The sequence below is a fragment of the Lolium perenne genome, chromosome 1 (assembly GCF_019359855.2).
Source record: "Lolium perenne isolate Kyuss_39 chromosome 1, Kyuss_2.0, whole genome shotgun sequence".
Classification (NCBI taxonomy): domain Eukaryota; kingdom Viridiplantae; phylum Streptophyta; class Magnoliopsida; order Poales; family Poaceae; genus Lolium; species Lolium perenne.
In genome coordinates, this window is record NC_067244.2 from 19,342,337 (window position 1) to 19,367,369 (window position 25,033).

General features: G+C 42.6%; 1 protein-coding gene and 1 long non-coding RNA gene across 2 annotated transcripts; both read right to left on the bottom strand.

Moving 5' to 3' along the window:
- Positions 1 to 286: 286 nt before the first annotated feature.
- LOC127342810 (germin-like protein 8-14) lies at positions 287 to 1,120 on the bottom strand. Its single transcript, XM_051368822.2, has one exon. It carries the CDS (start codon positions 1,090 to 1,092, stop codon positions 454 to 456), a length of 639 nt encoding a protein of 212 aa, XP_051224782.1. The 5' UTR covers positions 1,093 to 1,120; the 3' UTR covers positions 287 to 453.
- Positions 1,121 to 11,599: 10,479 nt separating this feature from the next.
- LOC139836011 (uncharacterized) lies at positions 11,600 to 13,678 on the bottom strand. Its single transcript, XR_011751640.1, has 3 exons — positions 13,040 to 13,678; positions 12,458 to 12,648; positions 11,600 to 11,679 (listed from the first exon to the last, which is right to left on the bottom strand). It is a non-coding gene; the product is annotated as an uncharacterized lncRNA (long non-coding RNA).
- Positions 13,679 to 25,033: the final 11,355 nt, after the last annotated feature.

The window sequence follows — 25,033 nt, forward strand, 5'->3', positions numbered from 1 at the left end:
CTACCTCTTTCACTCTGCCACCCCAGTTACAGAAAAAGCTCGAAAGAGTTCTATTACTGAAGAAAATGATGTATTCGGGATACATCATGTTGTGCACCTGTTCCTTACAACCATTTTACGGAGCCGCAACATCGTCGAACAACCCCTTTTGAGGGGGCGGGAATCGAAGCCAAGCTAGAAAGTACGAAAGAAGTTTTCCAATCCTCTGTCTCTCTCACCATGATCACACTAAATGTTGTTGTGAGTTGACCATCATGAGCAGTAGGTGATGTAGGCTAGCAACATGTTGGATCAAGTTACATGGAAGTTTTTTATTTCCACATGAGTGACGATTTAGCAGTAATCTTAATTTGTAATGCCTGAGTTCTCCTTTAGGACCACAGAATCAATTTATTAATAATTCCACGCGCACCAGGTAGATATTTAGTAACCTTTATGAAAACATGGTAATAATTATGCGGTGCCATTGAGCATGGACTTATACTTCATGATCTGCACGGCGTCCAAGAAGGTCAGCTTCGGGAGGACGTCGGAGGGAATGTTGTTGGCGAAGAGCGCCAAGAGGGTGATCTGCAGACCGGGGTTGGGTCCGCTGAAGGCGACGAGCAAGACGGCGGGCGTGACGCCAATGTTGTACTGGTAGTGGAGCAGGCCCTGGGGGAAGACCATGATGTCGCCCTTGTAGAGCGTCTTGCTGTAGACGGTGTTGGAATCGGAGCTGATGAATGCGGCGACGATGGTGCCCTGCGTGACGAAGATGAGCTCGGTGGCGGCCGGGTGGGTGTGCAGCGGCGCGACGCCTCCCACGGCTATATCGACCCTGGCGGCTGAGATGCCTAGGCCGTTGACCCCGGGGAACTGACTGACGGAGGCCGGCGTGATAGCGGTCCTGAAGATGTTGTTGGTGTTGCCGGGGGCGGCAAGGCCGCTGTAGTAGAAGTCATCGGCACTGACGTGTTCCTTGCATGGGTATCCCGCCGGCGTGTCGCCACGGGGCAGGTCGGCAACGCAGAAGTCTTGGGTTAGGGCCATGGCGGAGAAGGGCAAGACGAGGAAGGAAAGGATCACAGGGAGCAACATTGCGTTGGCCATGGCTTGCTACTGCTATGTGCTTCAGGTTTGCTACGTTTTGTGTGTGCTCTTGTGGCGTTTATATAGGAGAGGCGACGCTTCAAGATGTACTGTACTGTGTACGTGCAAAAGTCGGCACAAGTCGGCACAAGTCGGCACCTCAGCAGTACTGCGGAAAATGTCGCAACGGTATATTTTCAGAAATGCCCTCCACCATTTCCTGACATAACTCGCGGTCCTCGCCTCCTTCCCCATCTCTGGCGCCTCCCGCGCCGTCGTCCGCAACCGCACCGCGCAGCTCAGGCCACCACGCCGGCCACCAGGCCCTCGCCCGCGCCGCCTGCTCCGCGTGTCCCTCGCCGGCGAACTTCATTCGACCTCGCCGACCAACCAGAACTAAGGAGGGGAGATCAAGAGGAAATGGATCCCCTTTTCGTGCAAAGCGTGCGACTTGGACGCTACGGCCGCCGCCGCTCCCTCGCCCGTGTCGCCCGACCGAGCTTGCCTAGTCCTGCTCCCCAGAACTCGAGCTAGATTCGTCCCTAAGTTCGTCCGCAGTCTGCTCATCCTCCTCAAGATCGCCTGCGTGTCTTGAAGGTCCGGCGGCCCATCCATCGACCAGTTTGTTGCGGTGAGCTTGCCCTCCCTCTCTTGTGTGATTTTTTTCCTCCAAATCCTCTGATTTTGTGTATGCGTAGTGCTTGATTTGGAGAACGGAAAAGGGGTCAATGTAGCTAGGGTTCATGACACGGGTTGAGTCTAGAGCGCTCTGTGTTGTGGGCTCTCCCGTTCCTCTCCATGTCTGTGTGTATGAGTGTTTTATGCAAGAACAGTCAAGGGAAAATGTGGCTATAGTTTACGATTCATTTTGGAAATTGGTGACCTTATTATGGAAGCTTCAGAAACCATCCGAGATCTTCTGGAAACAAGAAATGTTGCATCAAAGGGTTCAGTGGTCATATCATAGTGAAATCGAGTTTCTTGATTTAGTCGATATAAAATTTCCAACTTAGAAATTCTACTTGACTAAGATTCTACTTCTTCCTCAAATACTGGGAATGTGGATTCAAGTATGATATCACTATTCCACATATCTCAAGAAAACGACTTGAACAAGTTTGATGGCTGGAAGAAGATAGGAAATATTCAAACATGTATTGCATTTCATCGATCTCACCCTTTGTTCAGTGCCGCATAAGTACTGACTTCTTGAACAGATACCGGTACCGGTCATGAAGGCTTCGCCCTTCTCAAGTCAAGTGCAGAAGCGAAATCCGTTGAGCAAGAAGCCAGTGATCCCACAACATCAAAGTGATACATATGACATATTTAAAATTAGGCTTAGTTTGTAGCTGTGAATATAGTAATGCACTTATTTATTGAGAAATATGTTCTTTCAAGTAGAGCATACTCGGTAGAAAGGAGGTGGCGGAGCTGGGAAGAGGATTAGACTTTATCCATTACTTGGACTTAGAGACCAATTATAGAAAGAAGTGAGTTTTATGGATCTAGTTTATGAGCAGCTTAACTAGAAAAGCAAGCAGAAGGAATAGAAGAATGAAATGCAGAAATAGGGAAAGGGCGGGTAGCATTTGAAAATGCGGCTCGACATGCCGACGAAGCGGTCATGCTCAAATTTCTCTTCTTCCGTCTACCATAACCTTTTGTACTTCCTGTGGAGCTCCACAATCTTTTGTGGATTCGGCTACACCTACAAGATCACCAACATCACTATCATATAAACCATGCAATTTACATACATAGAGATTTAACATAGCCATCTTTGAATCAATATTCGATCTTCATAACTACTGAATCAACATAAAACCGAATTGAATGTAAGAAAACCAGAATAAAGCAACCAAGATAAAGCCAAATGACGTGCTAAATCATGCCCACAAATAAAGCCAAATCAGCCATAAAAATGGAACTTGGCAATGCATCAAGTACTGAGATAACTATGCCACATGTCAAAAGTTATAACTACAAAAGGGCAATCAATAACCAGCCAAGCACATCATATTAACAACTTCTTATGTTCTCTAAAACAAACAACACATTTAGGAAGGACTGCTATACTATCAACACATTTAGCATGTTGCATTCAAACTTGATTTACATATTCAAAAATAAATGAGATAAACTTATCAGCACGATATACAAATTACTTGAACACAACCATTGATTCTGCAAGTAGCAATATAAACAGAGGACATCAATCACTAGTTCACTTTATTTACCATCATCAGACACTTCACCCATACTAGTTGAGTTTATCAAACTGCCATACTGACATGAAGTTAAAATATAGTGAATTTAAGGATTCCATTACCAACCTTTTTCAATTACTCATAGCAATTGCTTGAGGACATGGTCGTCACAAGACGCCAACAACAGCTCCAGGTGGAGCGGGGCTCATGACCAGGGATAGTTCGAACTATAAAGAGGGCACCCAACATCCAGGACATCACATTATTAACAATAACAAGGGAACTACTTGAGGGAACCCATACCGTCTTGAAGAGCCGACATGACCTCAGAGTCACCAAATGTTGTCATGAGGTCAAGGTCTTGTACAACAAAGAAAAGATTCAATTAGTTGCACAAACAAAGATATGCAGTGTCCAAGTGCTTACATTCACGATGACATGCATACCAATAGTACCAGGAGCACCTCCCGGCTCCGGGCATACCACCACCTATTCCTCGAGCGAAGCCGGTTATTCGACACGGCGTGCCTCTGAGAAGCCCCTGGAAGATGCATCTCTAAATGAGCGGAATGACAATTTCTCCTTCTTGGTCTTCTTATGATAGGACTGCCGAAAGCGCATGACATCAATTCAAATCTAACCATGAAAATTGTAAGCTTACAAAGCTCCTACCAGGAGTTGGAATTTTAGTACGATGAAGCCGGTCACACTCAAATTTCTTTTCTTCCATCTACCATAACTTTTCGTACTTCTGCAGCGCTCCACAATTTTTGTGCATTCGGCTACACCTGCAAGTTCACCAACGTCACACTCATATAAGCACATCAAATTTACACACATATATATATTTAAAATAGCTGATGAGTCAATACTCCACCTCATAGGAAAACCAAATTGAAAGTAAGCCCTTGAACCAAACTAAAGAAACAAAGATAAATCCAAATCACAAGATAAATCATGTCCATAGTAAAGTCAAATCAGCAATACAAAATAAAACTTGCCATTGCATTAAGTACTGCTACATGTAAAAAAAATACTGAGCAATACAAGCATGTTGTATTCAAACTTGATTTACATATTCCAAAAGAGAAGTGAGATAACTTATTAGCCCAATATACAAATTGTAGTGAAGCGTGAGAATGACACCCAAACATGCACTACATTCTTCCACTATAATTCAGATAAAATTTCCTAAAATGACACGCAAACATTCATGCTTTATCCATAGTTAATCCCGATTATCAATGACAAGGAGGTGTTATGTATATTACCAGCACCATAAGCACCGGCAAGTGATTACGCAAAAAATATATCGGCAAGAATAAAGGTTTCTTTCAACGGAAAATTCTAGTTGTAAGTGGTATACACACAACAACAAATCCACTGTGTGTCTGTCAAAACTACTGCTTGATATCAATGGAAAATTCTCAACTAGAATACACCAAAGCAGCTATCCAATATATTCGTAGCACTACTCATTTGGACATTTTTCTCCTACTCAAAGCCACATCTAGTAATCCAGCTTATCGCTTTTACAAGGCCAGTTCCACATTCAAAACAATTCAGCATGGTCTTTGCAGAGCACTACTACAAATGTGCAAAGGAAACCAATTCACTGTTGCACAACACATACACAGGAGGAAACGCGGAACAATACTACTATAATTAGAGACGACTATAAAATAAACTCATCGAGCAAACAACAAAACTTTTGAAAGAAACATTTCGCTCATCCAAACATACCTATGATAAATAAGTGTGAAAAAATGCACATAGCTCGAGCATAATTTCAGAAGAGAAAATGGTGATTCCTTAGATTTCCATAGGATACAAGGTGAAACACATGACAACAAAGTAGTGGAAATCTGAAAACATGATTGTCTAAAGCATGATAACACATATCCGTTTTTAAAGATGATAGGTACCATGGATTATGAGTAACGACTAGTCTAGGCTAGTCGTGCGACTAGTCTATGAATCATAACTTATTTGTCGACTCGCTTGTTGGCACGACTAGTTTGAAGATTCGAGCGGTCAAGCGACTAGTTATGGACTAGTCTAGACTAGTCGTGGTATTCGACTAGGCGTTGGTGGAAATTAAGAATGAAATCCACAACTTCATACAAGGAAGTTTAGAGTTATGGAGCAATATTTAGACGTGGAGGATGAAGTCAAGCTCAAAGACATTGTTTCATCATCTAGACAAGATAATTTGAGGCCTATGCCATGAACTTCTAGGTTCTAGCATTATTATGTTATGTAACTTGTGTTGAACTAATGTCGATTTAGTTACTAAATCTCCTATCTAGTTACTATATACGATAGTATTTTGTACTAGCTACTGCTGTGGTACATATCGACTAGTCGAGCACTAGTCTAGACTAGTCACGACTAGTCTATGAGTAGGTACCCCAACGACTCGGCTCGACTCCTCGACTCGTAATCCTTGATAGGAAGAACTACATGATTATTCAATTTTATGGACATACGGGGACTACAGAACAGCAAGGGAATACAACCTATTTTGCACCAGAGTGTTTTCATATGGGGAATATTTTAGATAATAGACAGTATCCCAACAACTTGTACATGATCACAGTAGAAGAGTAATGCAAACAACAACTCAGTTTGTAACTCGGATTGGTGGTGGACAATTCAAACAAGATATATAATCTATCTTGTATTTGTCGCTAAGACATACGATTCATACTCAAATACATACAATAAGTGAAAAAAGCATCTGCATGTGTAATAGCAACAAATTACCTACATAATTCAGACCTCGGATTTTACGCTTCTTGTTTGCTATTTGGCCTAGCATAAAAGTATATTATGTTTTCCATGTTCTATATACATAAGGAGAGATCAAGTGACACCGATATAAGAGATACACTATAGGAGAAGCATAACTAGACAAGATATTACTAGTCAAGTAAAATACATCAATCACTAGTTCACTATACCGAAAATACTTATACAATACAACCACTAATTTTGTAAGTAGTAATATAAACAGAGGACATCAATGACTAGTTCTTGTTTTTACTATCATCAGACACTTCACACATGCTAGTTGAGTATATCAAACCAGCATGTCGACACGGACTTAAAATATGGTGGATTTAATATTGATTACATTACCAACCTTTGTTAGTTACTCATAGCAATTTCTTCGGGATGTGGTCATCGGAAGACGTCGACAACAGATCTAGGTCTACCGGGGTTCACCGAGGATTTGTAGCCGAGGCCGAGACCGCGATTCTTGCTGCAACTAACCATTTACCTCTTGCGGTAGGTCCCCTTGTCCTTGACAACCCCACGCACCCCTGGCGGATAAGGGGAAAAATTATCTCCACCTCCAATAACATCGATCCCTAGGTAATTCTTATGCATCTACCAGGACAATATAATTGATGTTTTAGATAAGGAGCCTACAAAGTTTAACATAACTAACACGGAAAATCACCAACTCGAATAACATCGATCCCCTCAGGGAACTCTTAATCATCAACCATGCATAAATACGGTGGCAAATATAGCTTGGGAATTTAAGATTAACCCCATCAACAGTTTCACACATCATGCTTCCATACAAAAATATAAACTATGCATCTAGCCGGTTATCACTCGCTAATACACCAGCATTAATGGTTCTCCATTAGTTGGTTTTGTGACCAATAAAAGGAAGATAAAACAAGATGAAACTATCACTTCATGGGGTACTCGTTACAATCAAGCCCTGTGTCACTTGAGCTACTAGTATATAACATGATGGACAAGAAACTATCAGTAGAGACAAAATTACATTTTTATTACAGGTCGTGTGCAACTAGCTAGTCAAAGCCACTATAAAGCATAAACGAGATGATTCTATCTTAACAAGTAACACATTCACGTGGATTATGATACAATATAGAACACTATTTGTAATTAGATAAAGATAGTACGACTGCAATGCAGACAACAACAAACAACGATTAACAACCACCGAGTCAAACTAGCCTCATGGATTATGATACAATATAGAACACTATTTGTAATTCAAACTTATAGGCTACTATTACATTACATAACATTTGAATGGACTAAAACTTGTCTAAGGGTATTTGGTGTATAAGGTATTTATAGAATAAAGTCATATCTAGGAAATTCTTACAAGTGTTGTTTAATTTGTTATTAACTGCAAATCTAGAACGCCGTCTAGTTTAGAAATATTTTGTTTCTAAGGAACACGATATTATCAAGTTTACCCGAGTTCATTTCGATTTCGAGTGATAGAAGTGTGGACTTTTAGCATGGTCAGTATTTTACAACGATGTCAATATATATAGGTCAATAGGTGTGACGGAATGTACCTAATTATAACAAAATTAGAATGTTGATATGAAAATAGAAAGAAGAAAGAAGGCATTCCTATTTATGAACCTTGGTACACATACTTTTTGTATTTATGGGCGATTTCAACACCACAAAGGTTACGCTACTCCATGAGAATAAAAAGAATTAGGACATATTCCAAACTTTTGTAAATGCATAAGAACGAATCAACTCTAACAGACAACTATAGGTCTGGATCGCAGTCAAGTTTAACAAAGTTCATTTCAAAGTAAGTAATGGAGGGATAGTGGTTAAACCCATGCACGAATCACCAAGCACCAGCCTTGTCAGGTGGCTAACATGGTATTGAAAAGAATAAAAAATCATACTGAATAGAATGAACCATCAGGTACAAAAAAGCATAGAACTACACACATACATATTATGTTTTGTTCTTGTATGCATCTGAGAAAAGTAAGTGAAGAACAAAGTTATAACATAGCACGACCATGAACCTTTGGGACAACATTTGTGATAAAGTCTGATGGGTGTTCTACTACGAATGGAGCTTTTGTTTCAAGGGATTCCATCAGACGATCACATAAATCCTAATAGTGCTACTCATATTCCTCATAACAGGCATAGAGGGTACTTTGTAGCTAGTGAAAGTTTTAGAAACATCCCAGATCTGCATAAAGAAATAATTGCATAATCTGGGTAATCAACTACAAAGATAAGTAACCAACTACAAAAATATGGTTGGCTGGGAGCACTCTCAAAAGGAAGCCAAAATAAACATTGTCATATATTACTGAAACAAGGAGTTTCAAGGCACGCTAATTGATGATTAATTTCATAAAAAAAAGGTAAGGCAAAAGAAAGCTAGTTCCTATTTCAGGACATAAATGACTCAAACCACTTGGGCAGCATGCATGAATATAGATCATGTGCAAGTGGAGGGCCATATATCACATGAAGAAACTTTAAGCTAAAGGTAACATGAATACACTAGAACTCTATATACTATGGGTATGTAGTGATAGTTAAGTTAGAACTGAGTGACATACATTGGCAGATTATTTGTAGGACTAGAGCTCCAATAATGATCAACTACACTTCCTGGATGGAAGCTGGTCACCATATAGGTCAACAAACTTTGGGTGCCTACTTCCAAACATCGCGGGCTCAATTGCTAGTGTTACAATATTATCCCCATGCAAGTTATTATTGTTGTCTGATTGTCTCCAAACTGATGTACAACAGACTCGTGAACTGAGATATGCACCTGTATCACCGGCGACGCCGTGAGAAGATATTTGGAGTGGTCATCGAGAGAAGTGCTGAAACCGCTGATGTTCGGGACGGACTGCTATAGCTATGCCCAGAGACCTAGCTGAGTATTTCTCCAGTCCGATGGCCGCAAGCCCGCAACAAATTAAGCAAAATAAATAAATAAATAGACAATAATACGAACATGAACTTTTGACAAATCTACTACGAATAGTGCATACAAAACATTTGAGGCCAATTAACATGCCATAAATAAAAGAATCAAATATTCCAGCTGCAAATTTTTAGACAACCCACTTCAAAGTGCAGCAGACTTACACTAGAAAATACTGTGAAGTAAAATCTGCACATTATAGTTTAAAAATGTCAACCCACCAAAGACATGACACGTAATACTTTAAAAATCCACATAGTGTTGTTTCACACCAAGACCACAAACTTGTCCACGTCTATGAAAACCTCTAATAAACTAACACAAGATACCATGTATCCTACTACAGTATGCCCTGCCTATTAGTACCAGTTTTAAGGGACAATTTTCAAACATGCAACAGAAGTAAGCAGAAGTAAGTCCATCACCTTCAGACGGACTTGTTGCTTGAACAACATTGTCTAGTGTAAGCCCAGCAATAAATCATCAACTAGGAGCACCACGCAGGGTTGCGACAAGGAGGGCACATGGTGCGGAGGCAAGAGCATGGTTGTGGTCGGCACCAGCTGATGAGCTGTTCCTGCTCAATCTATGTGTCTCCCACCAACAGATTACCCATACAATCTACAGTTGGTGATGGGTGCCAACTTGGAGACGGGTAATGCGGCCGGAGCCGGAGACATCCACAACAGTCGGGTGCGCTTGCGGATGGTGTAGGCTCCAAGGGAGCCGGCGAGGGTCCTAGTGCCGCAGCTTGTTGGGCAGCTACATCGGACAAAAATAAGCATGGCCACGAGTATGTTTGTAAAACAGAAATAAAGATGTACATGGTTGTGTCCAGTCCCGCTAAAGGAAGAAAAACAAACAAGCAGACCTACTACGGGGCAGGGGTGCTTTGAATGCCTCCCGACTCTCGGCTCAGGCTGCGGGGAGGCCTGAGTAGGAGAGGGCGTGGTGTGGCGTCGACGCTATAATCCATTTCCCCAAATTTCATGAAGCTGACATACGAAGTCTTGAATTTCTTATATAAAGTTATGGACTCCATAGTTACTGGACTTAACCCACAGAAACATACCAATTTGGCACCTTGTTTCCGATTGAACAGCTGGAAAAAAAATATAACCGTGCAACATAGGAAGGGCCCGAGGATGGCTGAGTTGGTGAGGGTCCAAGGGCCACGGCTTGTCGGCTGACCACATCAGCTCTGCTCTACGTGTTCCAGTCGGTTGCTATGTTGTGGCCATGGACGCCAAAGATCAAACCTTTCTCTTCCTGCACCTCTGTAAGACCGAAGTTAATCGCGAGCAATTCATAGAAGATGCTTTAGTAATTAATACTGCCATAACTGTAGATTAACTATCATAATTGGTGTTCAAAACATAACCTTAACACTGATAAGGAGTAAATGGATAGCTAGGGAGCACAGGATTTTTTCTATAATTCACGAGTCCACTAATATGGAATCCTCTCCAACTAAAAGAAATACTGAAACTACCCATGCAGACACTAATTGTCAAGCAAGTTACAAGAAACATGACATAAGTAAATACCTTCGAGAGATTGGAAGAAGTACTAGAGGTCGAAGGCTGCAGGCCTAGGATATCAATGCCGTTACAACCAATGGTAGGGGACAAGCGATGCGAGATAGCATGCATCAAATGCCAGTGGCTTGCAAATTGTAGACTGCCGTTGGTGTCCATTCTCCAGGCCAACCCATAGTCCTTGAGAGATACGCAGGTTGTTTAGACTTCATTTTTGTAATGTAGAAGAGGAGGATGATTACACAAAGGTACCTTTTGTACTATATAAGTGACCAGACTTGTTGATGACGAGAAGGCTATAAATTGCGACTGTTGCCATACGACACAACAACGCGGAGTCAAGATAAAAGTAAATTGCGCGCATCAGCTACAGAAGAAAATGTGATAAACCATTAAAATCTAAATACATGTAAGAGGGCAACAAGTAGAACAAGCCCATCTTTCTACAAATAGTTAAAAAAACTCATCAATTATTTTGAGTGAACAACAAAAATATCTCTTTGCAATTTTAGACCAAGATAATATATATAGAAACTATGCATTAAAATGTGAACTCAATGCCTGAAAATGCATAGTTCCTTCCTGGACTAAAGATCAAAGGAGGGCACAATATACCCGAGTTTTCCAATACTCCTTTACTACTATGCATTGAAATGCTCACAAATCCTCCATGTTCAGGAACGTCCATTTAAATAGGCCATGGAGTAACAAATATTTGCTTCCGAATAAGCCTCTACTTCGAATAACTTGAATTTGTTCAGGTTTTTTGAAAATCTTCATTAATTATATTACATATTATAGTTGTGTTCTAGTTTGTGCATCCAATATCCCGTTTTAACTAAAACAAGGTCTACAAACAGAAGCTCACAGGTTCCAATCGTACAACACTAAAAGCTGCGCAAGATCGTATCATTTTACAAACAGTCGGCTTCCTGCAACTCGGTTTGTTGTAGGGATAGAGAGAATAGTAGATGTCTCACCGTTTTCATGGCCTTGTTACTGTCGAGGACGAAGCCGGTGCATTGTGAAAACCTGCTGCGGAGGAGGAGAACGTGGGGAGGAGGGTGCCCTGTCGCCACTGGATGGAGGCAACCCCAAGCTGCGTTTCGTGAAGGAGGTGATTAATTCGGCAGCATAATAATAAATTGCACCACCAACACAATACCATAAAAATGTAGCAAAATTTAGCAATAAAGCACATTAAAAAATAGCTAGAAGACTACAATTTGTTTGGGAACACTTCAACGTCAAGCAATTTACCATAGACAATTGTGGGTTCTAGGAACTTTTGTATCTCGTTCCGAGCTTTGTAATAAAAGACTGTATATACCTCTCTTGTACTTGTTACTATGTTTAATGAAAGGGGAAGATGTTTGCCAAATTCTTTTTGACAATTATCAAAACACACATAACGGAGATTCTCCAAGCAGATGAAAATTCATGTAAAGCTAACACCCTAATAATACATAGAGTTGTAACTAAGTTGAACCATATGAATCGATAACGATAAAAGTTCTTGTGGATGTGTCACGCCTGAGGACCACTCAGTTTTAGTTACAGATCCAACGAGACATGGTTCTTTGAATTCACATGTTGTTGTCAAATGTGCACACTAGAAGTGTATGAGAGTACAACATTCTTGAACAACATATGTTATCCATTTCCCCAAATTACCTTTTTTGCGGGGAAATTCCCCAAATTACCTGAAGCTGAACACATATTAGAAAGCCTGTAATTTCTTATATAAAGAAGATATGGACTCCAGAGCTACTCCACTCAAGCCACATAGATAGTGCAATAAAACTTGTCACCTAGTTTCCGATTGAACTGCTGGAAAATCATGTATATATCACCAACGGTATGCAGGGGCATTTTACCTTGTTTCCGGTTGAACTCCTTGCACTTGCAGATGATCGAGGCCCCAAGGACACCGGCATCCGACCGACCGTCAGGGTCCCAGAGCCATGGCTCGTTGGCTGGCCGCATCAGCTCCACCGTGGTCTAGCCGCCATGCCGCTGCCCATCCTTGGTTGATATTCAGTACATGAATTTCCAGGTGAACATCCCCCTGCGATCAAAACATTCAGGTCCACTGGATTAACACACAAAAAGGCAGTGAAGAGTCAAAATTTCAAGAGATGAATTCAACAATACGATCAACTCGTACTTATATACAAGCATCAGAAACCCTTCCCGTGCTTTTGTTCAGTCAAATTTTCAGACAAGCACATGTAGATTAGGTATTTGTCCTAGTGTGTGGAAAAATAAACTAGCATCTGTGAACATGTGGCAGTTTCACATCGTTTGGACTTGATGGTGATAGATGGTACATGTATCCAAAACAGTTGTGTGGCCGGCAAGACCGTGGTCCATTAACAATCTCATCTTTTAAGCGTCACGGCCTGAAATCTTGTGTTTTTAGGCGTGGACAGGGAAAGGGGTTCACATCGGGAGCTTACAGCGGGCACGGCCGGGTGAGCTCGGCGCGGATGGGTCGGAGCCGTGGAGGAGAGCACCGGACCGGACCACCGACGAGGGGGTCCATGTCGCGCGTGGTGGTCGGAGAAGGAGCAGAAGCCAGACGAGGGCGTCCTGCTTCGTTGCCGACGCCGGCCGGTAGTGGAGCGCTAGGGTTTTGGCGTGGGTGCGACCGGGGGCGGGCGTGGGAGTGCGGCGGCTGTAGGGGAATCGGCCTGTGAGAAGGAGGCTGCGTGGGGGTAGCCGGCGAGCAGCGAGGCTGAGCTGGGTGGCGCCGGCGGCGGCGAGATAGGAATCGGGCTGATCCCTACTAGGAAGAAAATTTACAGAAAAATGAATCGGCGGCGAGATGCGATCTGAATCGGGCTGATCCCATCAGGCGAGATATGGAGGACACTCAACCTAAATTTGGCAGTCCATTTAAACTGCCTCCACAATTCCAGGCAGAAACAGCGCCAAATCAGTCAGCCCAATTTTATTACTCCAAAATAAGCGAAACTTTGGCGATCCTAACATTTTGGTTTGGCGCCACCTTGACATAACTAATCACCGATAGTTTCTTCTGCCCGTGATATGCAGCATATCAATCGAATGCATCACTCGTTCCGTTGGAAAAAGAAGGGCTGGCGTTTTTGAAGCAATCGAGCTAGCTAGCATGCCTACATGACCGACTGGTCTTCGACTCTTCTCCATCCCTCAACGCATAAGGGCATCTCCAGCGGCGCCTGAGCGACCGTTTGCGTCCGCTTTGGTCGTAAATGCATCTGTCACCCTCTCCAGCGGCACGACGCAAAGTGGCCGACGTCCGCGAGACGCAAAACCTGGCCCAAATGTGCGCCAGGTTGCGTCTCGGCGACGCGCTGCGCGGACGCGCAAAGTGTCCGCTGCGGTCTCCACCGGGCCCGCCTGGCAGCGAGCCTGCATGGAGGGCATCACTTCCGCGGCCATCGCTTCCGCGGTCAGCGCCTCCGCGTCTGTGCCGCTGCCTCCGCCATGAATGCCGCAGCTTCCTGTTCTGCCGTGCACTGGCGGGCGGCGGCTGGGCTTCTGCGCCGCCTTCAATGGCATCGTATCCTGTGCGCGGCCGCCCTTAAAAGTCCAGCGGCCGCGTTGCTCCTTCGCCCACAGCTCCACTCGCACCACAACCGCCGCTGCGCCATGGGAAAGAAGAACGACTTCGAGGCCTCCGGCAGCGGCAGCAAGAAGGTGGCGCTCCCCGTCACGGTGGGGAGGCTCATGCACGGCAAATGGGTGCCGTGCGACGCCTGGTCCGGCGTGCAGCTGCCTGGCGGCTGGCGGCTCAGCTGCCGCCGGGTGCCCATCCCTTCAGTACCTGCGCGCGAGCCTGAGCGGACCAAGGAGATCCGGCGCAGGAGGCGATATCTGCCGGAGGACCTCCGCGCCGATCCGGCGTACGCTATCGACTCGGGGAGTTGGCGTACGTACCTGTCCACGGAGACGGACAGCAGACGACGGGCTGGCTTCATGGGCGACAGGGATTATCCCTTCGGCCCTGCACCGCCGGCTCGTCGTCAGCAGGCGCCGACGCGTCGTCAGCAGGTGCCGACGCGACGTGAGCAGCCGCAGCACAACGACCGCGAGGACGAGGACGACGACGACGAAGCCTACGCCGTCTACGACGACGACGACGACTACATCGAGGCGCTCGCGTACCATAGCGAGGAGGTGAGGGACGACAGCGAGGACTACGTCGGCCTCGTCTTCCACGAATGGCAGCAGGCCATGGCGGAGGGCCGGAACTTCGAGTTCCCCGACAACATGACGGACGACGAGATGGCCAAGCTCGGCCTCCTCGTCTCCGAGTACGACGCGCCGGTGCAGCCGCCGTTGCCCCGCTACGCCACCGCTGTCATGCCGCCTGGCCTGTCCGCCGATGAAGCCCTTCGACAGGCGCTCCTGGACTCGGCGGCGCCTCCTCCACCGCCGCCACAGCCTTGGGCGCCTCCCCCACCGCCGCCACAGCCTTATGTCTGGGCGCCTCCCCCACCGCCGCCACAGCCTTATGGCTGGGCTCCTCATCCGCCGCCACAGCCGCAGCCCTGGGCGCCTCCACCGCCGCCTCAGCCGCAGCCTCCTCAACCTCGAGCACTGCGATCGCGCCCGGCGTACGCTCCCCTGGATGGCTGCTGGCCGTGGGACGTACCGGAGATCATCTTGCTCGACAGCGACGAGGAGCAGCACGGCGACGATGCGCAGCGATAGGCGTTTTAGGTTTTTTTTTTATGTTTTCAAGTATGTAAGTTATGTTTCAGTTTTTGTAAATTATGTTTCAGTTTAAAAAAATGATTCGTCCTAAAAAAATGCGTCGTGCCGCTGGAGCCACCCCCGACGCAAACGGACGCGCGGTCGTTTTCGACCAAAAGGGCCGACGCACGCGGACGCTAAAATGCGTCGCGCCGCTGGAGATGCCCTAACCACATTAGCCACCAATCGTTCATCCTTTCTTTTTTTTCTTTTCTTTTGCACACGAGTAATTCAGCTAGCTAGCTAGGCTGCTCTAAATTGAGTTAGCTCATCTGAATATAGTCGGATTACCTAGCTGCAGTGCACACCACACGTGTATATCTCCAAATTGAATAATCAGGCTTGATGGCTCGGTCTTTTTACGAATGGCTGCCACCTATAGGGGTGGGTAAAACCGATTCAACAGTTTGGCCAGTTTTAGTTTAGTTAAAAAAATCACTAAAGTAGAAGTGAAGATTTGATTTATGAAAGAAAAATAAACTACTTCCACCAACCGGTTTGAAACTGTTTCCACCGGTTTTAGTTTTGCACACCCCTAGCCACCTCCTACTACATGAGCATGAGGAAACCGGAGACATAGCAGTTATGTGCAATGTATGGGCATGATGCGGCTTGTCGATGGAAGCGCCATCAACGGGTGGCAACCATTACCAATGGGGGAGGGGGGCATGCTACACAATACATGGCTAGCACATAGTCTAATGATCACTAGAATGATGAAATCACGAGTAAATCCATAGTGGTGTGGCGGGCGGTGCTCCAACAATAAATCATGGAACAAGGAATTGAACTCATCTGATGTAGTATCCCGTGGTGAGAATGACGTGACAGGTCAGTGGACACGGGCAACCGAGAGCTACGCATCGGCGAGTTCCGTCCCATTGATTCCACTGTGTAGGGGTGGCGAGGTGGCGTGTATATTCTCCTGACATACCGTGTCCATGTCCTTTGTCCAAGGGTATAATGCGGCTGGGCATCGTTGGTTCATGTATAATAATGGGCATGTATCGTCAACATAACCTTCATGGGAATAAATGTCTGTTGATGTTAAAATTAAATGTCTCATTTTTATGTATTTATTTGTGAAGTTGAAAAGATTAGGAACAAAAAGAACATTTAAATTGTTCATGTACTTGCCAAAAATAGTAAAACAAGATGAAAATGCATGTGTATCCTTGTTTGAGGTGATCACAAGAATTAGATAGGGACAAAGTATATGGGCATGAGTGCAACATGGAGAATTCTATCACCGACCTCCGTATATACAAAAGCACATTCGTCATGGAAAGGAGGTCGAGCCACTACACAAAATCACAATCGTAGACTCCATAGCAATGAACCCTAGAACCAATCTATAAAACTCGTCGGGTGCATCTATAATACCGTTGAGTTCATCTTGTAAGTCTTGTAAAATCTTGTGATCATACTTATAATAAAGTTTGAGATAAACTTTCATCATTATCATCGTGTCTTTGAGATGATGGCATGCATATTCTCCTAACATACCATGTCCATGTCCTTTGTCGGAGGGGACAATGCGGTGGGGCGTTGTTGGTTCATGTATAATAATGGTGTTGGTCATCCTTCATGGAATGTTGATGTCAAAACTAAATGTCTCATATTTTATGTATTCATTTGTGAAATTGAAAAGATTGGGAATAAAATATTTAAATTGTTCATGTATTTGCCAAAAAGAGTAAAAGAAGATGAAAAATGCATGTGTATCCTTATTTGAGGTGATCACAAGGATTTGTTAGGGAAAAGCATATATGGGCACGAGTGCAACATGGAGACTCCTACCACTTGCGCCTATATATACAAAAGCACATTCGTCATGGAAATGAGGTCAAACCACTACACCAAATCACCGTCGTTGACTCCATAAGCATGAACCCTAGAACCAATCTATAAACCTCATCGGGTGCATCTGTAATACCATGGAGTTCAACATCTAAGTCTTGTACAATCTTGTGATCATACCAATAGTAAAATCTCTCTTCATCATTGTCTTCATGTGTTTGATCCAAATATGTTGCTATGAGCCCATTGCCGAACAAATAAACCCATCTCCGACCGGATTGACTTCGGATCGTGCAAACAATGCTTACTCAAATAGGGAGTGTAATATTAATTAATTTTTATTACAATGTATTGCAAATGAACTAATAGAGGGCATAATTTTTGGATAATAAATTTTAGTTAACTTTTATATCAACTCTCGCAAATATAATAATTAGTATAGTGTAATTATTGTAAGAACCAAATAATTATTTGGGATAACAAGTGGGGGTCGTCCGTGTTGGAATCTAGTTCCCTCATGTTCAATTCCGCTATTATTCTACAATCGTCATTCTAGAGAAAACCTAGACATCCTCGGCTTATGCCATCACCACAATCATGCTTGTACCATTTATACTTACAGCTGGCACCACCATTGTCATCAAGCCTAACTGTCTTCTTGCCATCGGTACTTCTATTCCACCTCACCGCCCCAACCACCCTAACCGCCACCACCCGGCACATGTAATGCTAGTTGATCTCGAACCCCTAGCATAAAATAAGGGTGTGTGATGAAACATGGAATGCTAGGTGACCTCAAACACACACGGATGGTTCTATAAGTTTCTACCGGGCATGCGACATCTACGGTGATGTCGACTACATCTTCGGCATCACCTCCATCATCTTCCTAGACTGCACCCTCCATAGCCAGCTCCAAATGGCTAGCTAGAGCAACACCGTGATGGTGTAGGGATGCACCTACTCGATCTAGAACATGGTCACCACCATGCAGGGTTGCTCCATCGTGGTCACGCTGGAGCTCTCCGGCAATCGACCTTTGCCATGACCAACTACCTCGTCCGGCCGTGGAAGCTATACTCGTGCACAGTGGTCATAGGTCGTGACACGCTGCCAACTCCTACGTTCAGGATGATGAAGCTTGAGGCATGACATAGGTTGTTTCCCTAATAGACATAGCACTCGTGTGCTATGTGTGGGTGTGTTGCGGCTGGTTGATGGCACCTCCAGCAACCAGTGGCAACATGTATCGATGGTGACCCCTTACCGAGGCCACGAGGCTAGGCAATGCATGGCTAGCACATAATCTAATGATCCTTAGAACGATGAGATCACACAAAGATCCATAGTGGTGTGTGGCAAGCGGTGATCCATAGTATTACCAGGTTTATTACCACTAGGTCATAGTCGAGGGTCTCGTGACTTGTGAGAAGATAGTAGATCCATAACAAAGTTGTGGGCTCGTCCGCCGGGCACGGCGGGTCTATCGCGCGCCCATTGTAGTAACAACCATCTAACCTGTTTACCAGTAGATCAAGAGTTTGCGTGTGGAGAAGGGCTTTGTTGGTGGTTTAGCAATGCCAACTTATGTTCACCCACGCAACATATATATTGGGGACGACGACATGGACAATGCCGAACGACGACGATACACCTATATAGATCAACATTCTAAAGAGCACCACTAAATATGTTCCTCCCCTCTTACGCATGAGCCAGAGTTCTAATCTTATTTCTTTTGCACAAGAGCGCTAGGACACAACCTAGAATATGGACCATTGGCAAGTACTGATCCACGCGCTGTGCAGAACAAGGACCTTGTTGTTGTACTCCGACAAGAAGCACACGCTAAGTTCAGCATGACTACTCTATTTGGTCTCTCGATGCATTTGGACTCTGGTGGTACATACATATGTGCCCAAGTCTATTACTACTACCCATACAAGTAACAAGCTACCTAGATGTCATATCCACCAATCTTCACCTTGACCACTTCCCACCCTCCTAGGTGTTGCCCCTTTGCAGGGACAATGTCCCGTCTATACATTACTAGTAGAAAAATAGTCTTTTGTTCGAAGCTGCCGGAGCATTAGTCCTGGTCGCGTTTGGAACCGGGACTAAGGGAGCATTAGCCCCGGTTCAAACGGCTAGGATGTCGCACGATTTAAGTCCCGGTTCAAACGAAACCTTTAGTCTCGGTTGGAGATACCAACCTGGACTAAAGGGTCTACCTTAATTTATTCGCGGTTGGAGACACCAACCGGGACTAAAGACTTTCCGCATTTTTTTGCTCCACACACAACCCCTGGTGGATCACTTTTTAAATTTTGTAAATACAAAAGAAAATGATAGAGAATTTAAAAATAAAAAACATTTTAGATGTAGGTAGGTTAGGTGATCTAGTTATTATGAAAAATACCAGACATGAATTTTGACTTATTTTGCAAAAAAATTGTATTTTGGGTGAGATGGCAATAACTTTTGCATGCGAACTCGAAAAAATGTTTAATATATGGAAATCTATCTACGCAAAAAGTTACATCCGATTTCACCGACTAAGCCCGATTGACATTTTTTAGAATCTCAAACTACCAAATGGAAATATGATTTTTTTTAGATTTTATGTTTTGCCAAAAAACATATTATTTATTTATATATTTATTCAATATGATTATTACTTCATTACTTTTATTTATTAAAATAACTAATTGGAATTCAAAAAATAAAGAAGTGTGATATCGTGACCAAGAGGTTAATAGGATTGATATGATAGTAGTGACAAAAAAATTCCTACCGCGAACACGCAATCCAAGCCAAGATGCAATCTAGAAGATGGGAGCAACGAGGGGATGATCAAGACTAACCCTTGAAGAGATTCCAAAGCCTATAAGAGTAGACTCTTATTGCTGCGGTAGACGATCACTTGCCGCTTGCAAAAGCGCGTAGAAGATCTTGATCACGATCGGTTCCGGTGCCACGAACGGGCAGCACCTCCGTACTCGGTCACACGTTCGGTTGTTGATGAAGACGACGTCCACCTCCCCGTTCCAGCAGGCAGCGGAAGTAGTAGCTCCTCTTGAATCCGACAGCACGACGGCGTGGTGTCGGTGGTGGTGGAGAAATCCGGCGGAGCTTCGGCAAGCGTGCGGGATATGGTGGAGGAGAGAGAGACCGCTAGGGTTTGGGGAGAGGGGCGCCGGCTAGGGCACCCTTGAGGGGTGCGGCCATGGTGGTGGCTTGAGTTGGCCGGCCAGCCCCTCTCTCCCCCTCTTTATATAGGTGGAAGCCCCAAGGCTTAGGTCAAAGAATCCGAATAAGACCCCAACCAAAACCTTCCAAGTGTCCAAACCTAGGGGGAGTGGGACTCCCCCCTTTCCTTGGTGGGGTGGCCGGCCACCATGGTGGGGAGTCCACTTGGGACTCCTCCTCCCTTAGGTTGGCCGGCCAAGGGGACTCCACCTTCCATCCTTATTTCTTCCGGACTTTTCTAGAACCTTCTAGAACCTTCCGGATCATTTTAATTCACATAAAATGACTTCCCATATATGAATCTTATTCTCCGGACCATTCCGGAACTCCTCGTGATGTCCGGGATCTCATCCGGGACTCCGAACAAATATTCGAACTCCATTCCATAATTCAAGTGCTACCATTTCAACATCCAACTTTAAGTGTGTCACCCTACGGTTCGAGAACTATGCGGACATGGTTGAGTACTCACTCCGACCAATAACCAATAGCGGGATCTGGAGATCCATAATGGCTCCCACATATTCAACGATGACTTTAGTGATCGAATGAACCATTCACATACATTACCAATTCCCTTTGTCTCGCGATATTTTACTTGTCCGAGGTTTGATCTTCGGTATCACTCTATACCTTGTTCAACCTCGTCTCCTGACAAGTACTCTTTACTAAATACCGTGGTATGTGGTCTCTTATGAACTTATTCATATGCTTGCAAGACATTAGACGACATTCCACCGAGAGGGCCAGAGTATATCTATCCGTCATCGGGATGGACAAATCCCACTTTGTTGATCCATATGCCTCAACTCATACTTTAGGATACTTAATCCCACCTTTATAACCACCCATTTACGCAGTGGCATTTGGTGTGATCAAAGTACCTTTCCGGTATAAGTGATTTATATGATCTCATGGTCATAAGGACTAGGTAACTATGTATCGAAAGCTTATAGCAAATAACTTAATGACGAGATCTTATGCTACGCTTAATTGGGTGTGTCCATTACATCATTCATATAATGATATAACCTTGTTATTAATAACATCCAATGTTCATGATTATGAAACTAATCATCCATTAATCAACAAGCTAGTTTAAGAGGCATACTAGGGACTTCTTGTTGTCTACATATCACACATGTACTAATGTTTCGGTTAATACAATTATAGCATGATATATAAACATTTATCATAAACATAAAGATATAAATAATAACCACTTTATTATTGCCTCTAGGGCATATCTCCTTCAGTCTCCCACTTGCACTAGAGTCAATAATCTAGTTTACATTTGTAAAGATATAACACCTTGGCCTTCCGGTGTTTTATCATGTATTGCTCATGGGAGAGGTTTTTAGTCAACAGATCTGACACGCTCAGAAACGTATGTATTTTGTAATTCATTTGCGTCTCAACGCATTACTCATTTCCAAATGAGTCGGCATTAAATATGTTTGATCTTCTGGTGGAACCTTAATTCCATTGTCTGAAATATGTCACTAATATTGTCACACACAATATAGCTTCAAAATTCTGACTCTGTCGGAACTACACCAAGTTCTCAAAGAACCTCTTGACTTTAACATCCTTTGTCATTTGTCAAAACAATGACATATTCTGCCTTCTTTTGTAGAATCCGTCACAATATTTAGAACTCTTCTAAATCTAGCATAGACAACTTCTAGCTCATTGTGCTACCTTTTAAACAACACTTAGTCTAATTTGAGATTTGAAATTATATTTTATATGTGACAAAACCAATATCGGTGTAACACCTTACAGCGATTTGTTTGTCATTTCTTCATACAAAAAAAAAAAAAATATATATATATCCTTAGTTCTTCTAAAGTACTCAAGGAAATTCTTACTGTCGTCCAATGATCATCATATGAATCATTCTGGTATATGCTCATAACACTTTATAGCACATGATATCTGATTGTGTACATATTATTCGTGATCTATAATCACTCATGTGTTTTTACTCATTGAGTGTCAGATACACTCAAGTCTTGTTAAAAATTTAACATGACAAGAATATTTTCTTAATATTTCTATATTGAACCATTTCAATATCTATTCTATGTACTTTGACTTAAACTTATTTATGTGTTTCAATCTATCTTCATAGATCTTGACACTAAATTTGTTTCAGTCCATATCCTTTCATTGAAGTTTAATTTTCAATGAAACCTTTTAATCAAGTATATAATTACATCATTTATAACCAACTATATGTCATCTACATAAGTATTATAAATATGTCTCAGCGCTCCCACTTAATTTCTTGCAAACGCAAGCCTCTTCATCGTCTCTGATGAAATCAAAAAAAAAAAAAAAAAAAAAAACTCTTTGACTATTTCATCTGGTGAAGATTCCAACTCCGTAATACTCACTTCATCCAATTGAAGTTCATATACCTATCTAGTATTTCACGGACCAGCAAAACTCTTGGTTTGTATCTAGTATACACCTTTAATATACACTTCTGTTAAGTAGTGTATTTTGCCATCCTACTAACATATCTCATAAAAGAAATATGTAGTGATTACTAGAATAATCCACATAGACTATAAGCATTGCTACGGAAGATCTAATCTTATCGTAGTCAACTCTTTGAACTTTGTCGTAAACAACTTTTCAATAAGTTGAGCTTCTTCAAGGATATTTCATCCATGTCCATCAATTTCATAGATCCATTTACTTTCAAAAAGTATTCATCTATCTTGGATTTTATGGCGTATAGCCATTTTAACGAAGTCAGGGCCCATCATAACTTCTTTGTTTGTAGTTGGTTTATCATTGTTCAAAATCAATCCTTTGTTCACAAATCATTTATTTGATCATAAAGTAAACCATACCTACAAGGTTCAATATGTACTTCGATCTCCATGGCTAAAACACTTTGTAGTCATGGGAGCCATGATCGTCGTGGCCGCTTCCGAAACAAATTCCGATCTGCGCTACTCTGATCATTATGCTCAGGTTCATAAACCTTATCAAATTATATTGTCCTCCCACTCAAAAACTTCACTAGAAACAATTTCTTGGAAATAATAAACATTGACAAACACTTTTGTCTTTGTCTCCATAGTGGGAAGAATTCCCAATCAATTCTCTGGGATAACCAACAAAGACATTCATCCGATTTTGGTTGTAAACTTATTTACTTATGCTATGCATACCAAAATTTAAGAAAAGACTATCAGGTTTCATACCCATGCCATAACTCGTATGGTGTCATTTCAACGGATCATGATGATGCTCTATTCAGTGTAAAAGCGGTAGTCACTAAAGCATAATCCACAAAAATATAATGGCGTCATAATATTTTATCTCATCATTAATCCAACAAGGTTTGGATACATCTCTCGGATACTTCATCATCACTATGATACTCCAAGAAACGTGAGTTGTAGAACAATTTCATAACTCTCTTAGATGTTCGCTAAAACTTGTAATTCAAATATTTCCACCATGATCCAATCATAGATATTTGACTTTTCTATTACGATGATTTCCACTTCATGCTGAAATTTATTTGAATTCATTCAAAATGTTTCAAACTTTTCCTTATTGAATATATCCACATATATACTCAATTCATTGTTTGAAAGTTTCCATGAAGTAGAAGAATCTCCCGCACACAACTATGCCCAGTGAACCACATACATCATCATGTATTTTTCACTAAGTTAGTTGCCCGTTCAACTTTTGGCCTATGAACGGTATTTTAATCATTCTCTTTATTAAAAGATTTGCAAGCGTCAAATGATTCAAAAATCAAATGACTCCAAAAGTCCATTTGCATGGAGTTCCTTCATGCGTTCCTTTCAAACATGACCTAAATGGCGGTTCCACAAATAAGTGGAATTCAAATCATTTGCCTTATGGCATTTTAGCGTCAGTGTTATGTATGTGTGTTTCACCATTAAGATTTATAATAACTTATCCATCGTACATGGAGTAATGTCATAATTTGAACAACTCATTGTTTTAAATTGACCAGAGCAAAATAACAATTTATTAAGCTCTTTATTATAAATTCTAAGGGCTAGATAGAATGCCAACGACGAACATAATAACACTTTATTTTTGTTTCTGACGTGCATTCCTATCATATTCCTTGTCAGTCACTTAGGCCATTGAATTCTTGTATTGCGTTGTTTTGTATGACACTTCATACCAACCAATATGGTACTAATACCCAAGAATTTCATTGTGTGACTTAACCAGGAATACAACCATAACATGTATATCATTTATATACACATGAGCTAGACTTTCTAGTCTTTTCTTTTCTTTTTGCCAAAATATCTTTTGCAGTTTCTCTTTTAGCTTTCCTCATTATTCAGAAAAACACTTCAACATTAATAACTTCTAGGTTTGTTGGTCAAATACCAATAACCTTGAGGTTCTTACTTTGAAGTTGATCATTATATGACAAGTGTTCCAGATTTCACTATTAGTAACTTTGTAATATGATGAACAATTTCACTCATAATTTTATCCATTATATCATGACGACTTTCCGAGACCATGTCTGTACATGCTAGGCTCGTAAAGTTTTAACCTTGGTATTTGCATGTGCAAATCTAGCTTGCACCCGTTGTATGCACTCGTAGAATCTATCACACCCGATCATCACGTGATGCTTC

What these genes read in the sequence shown, in the direction of transcription:
- LOC127342810 (XM_051368822.2), bottom strand. Translation starts at nt 1,092, where the DNA reads ATGGCCAACGCAATGTTGCTCCCTGTGATCCTTTCCTTCCTCGTCTTG.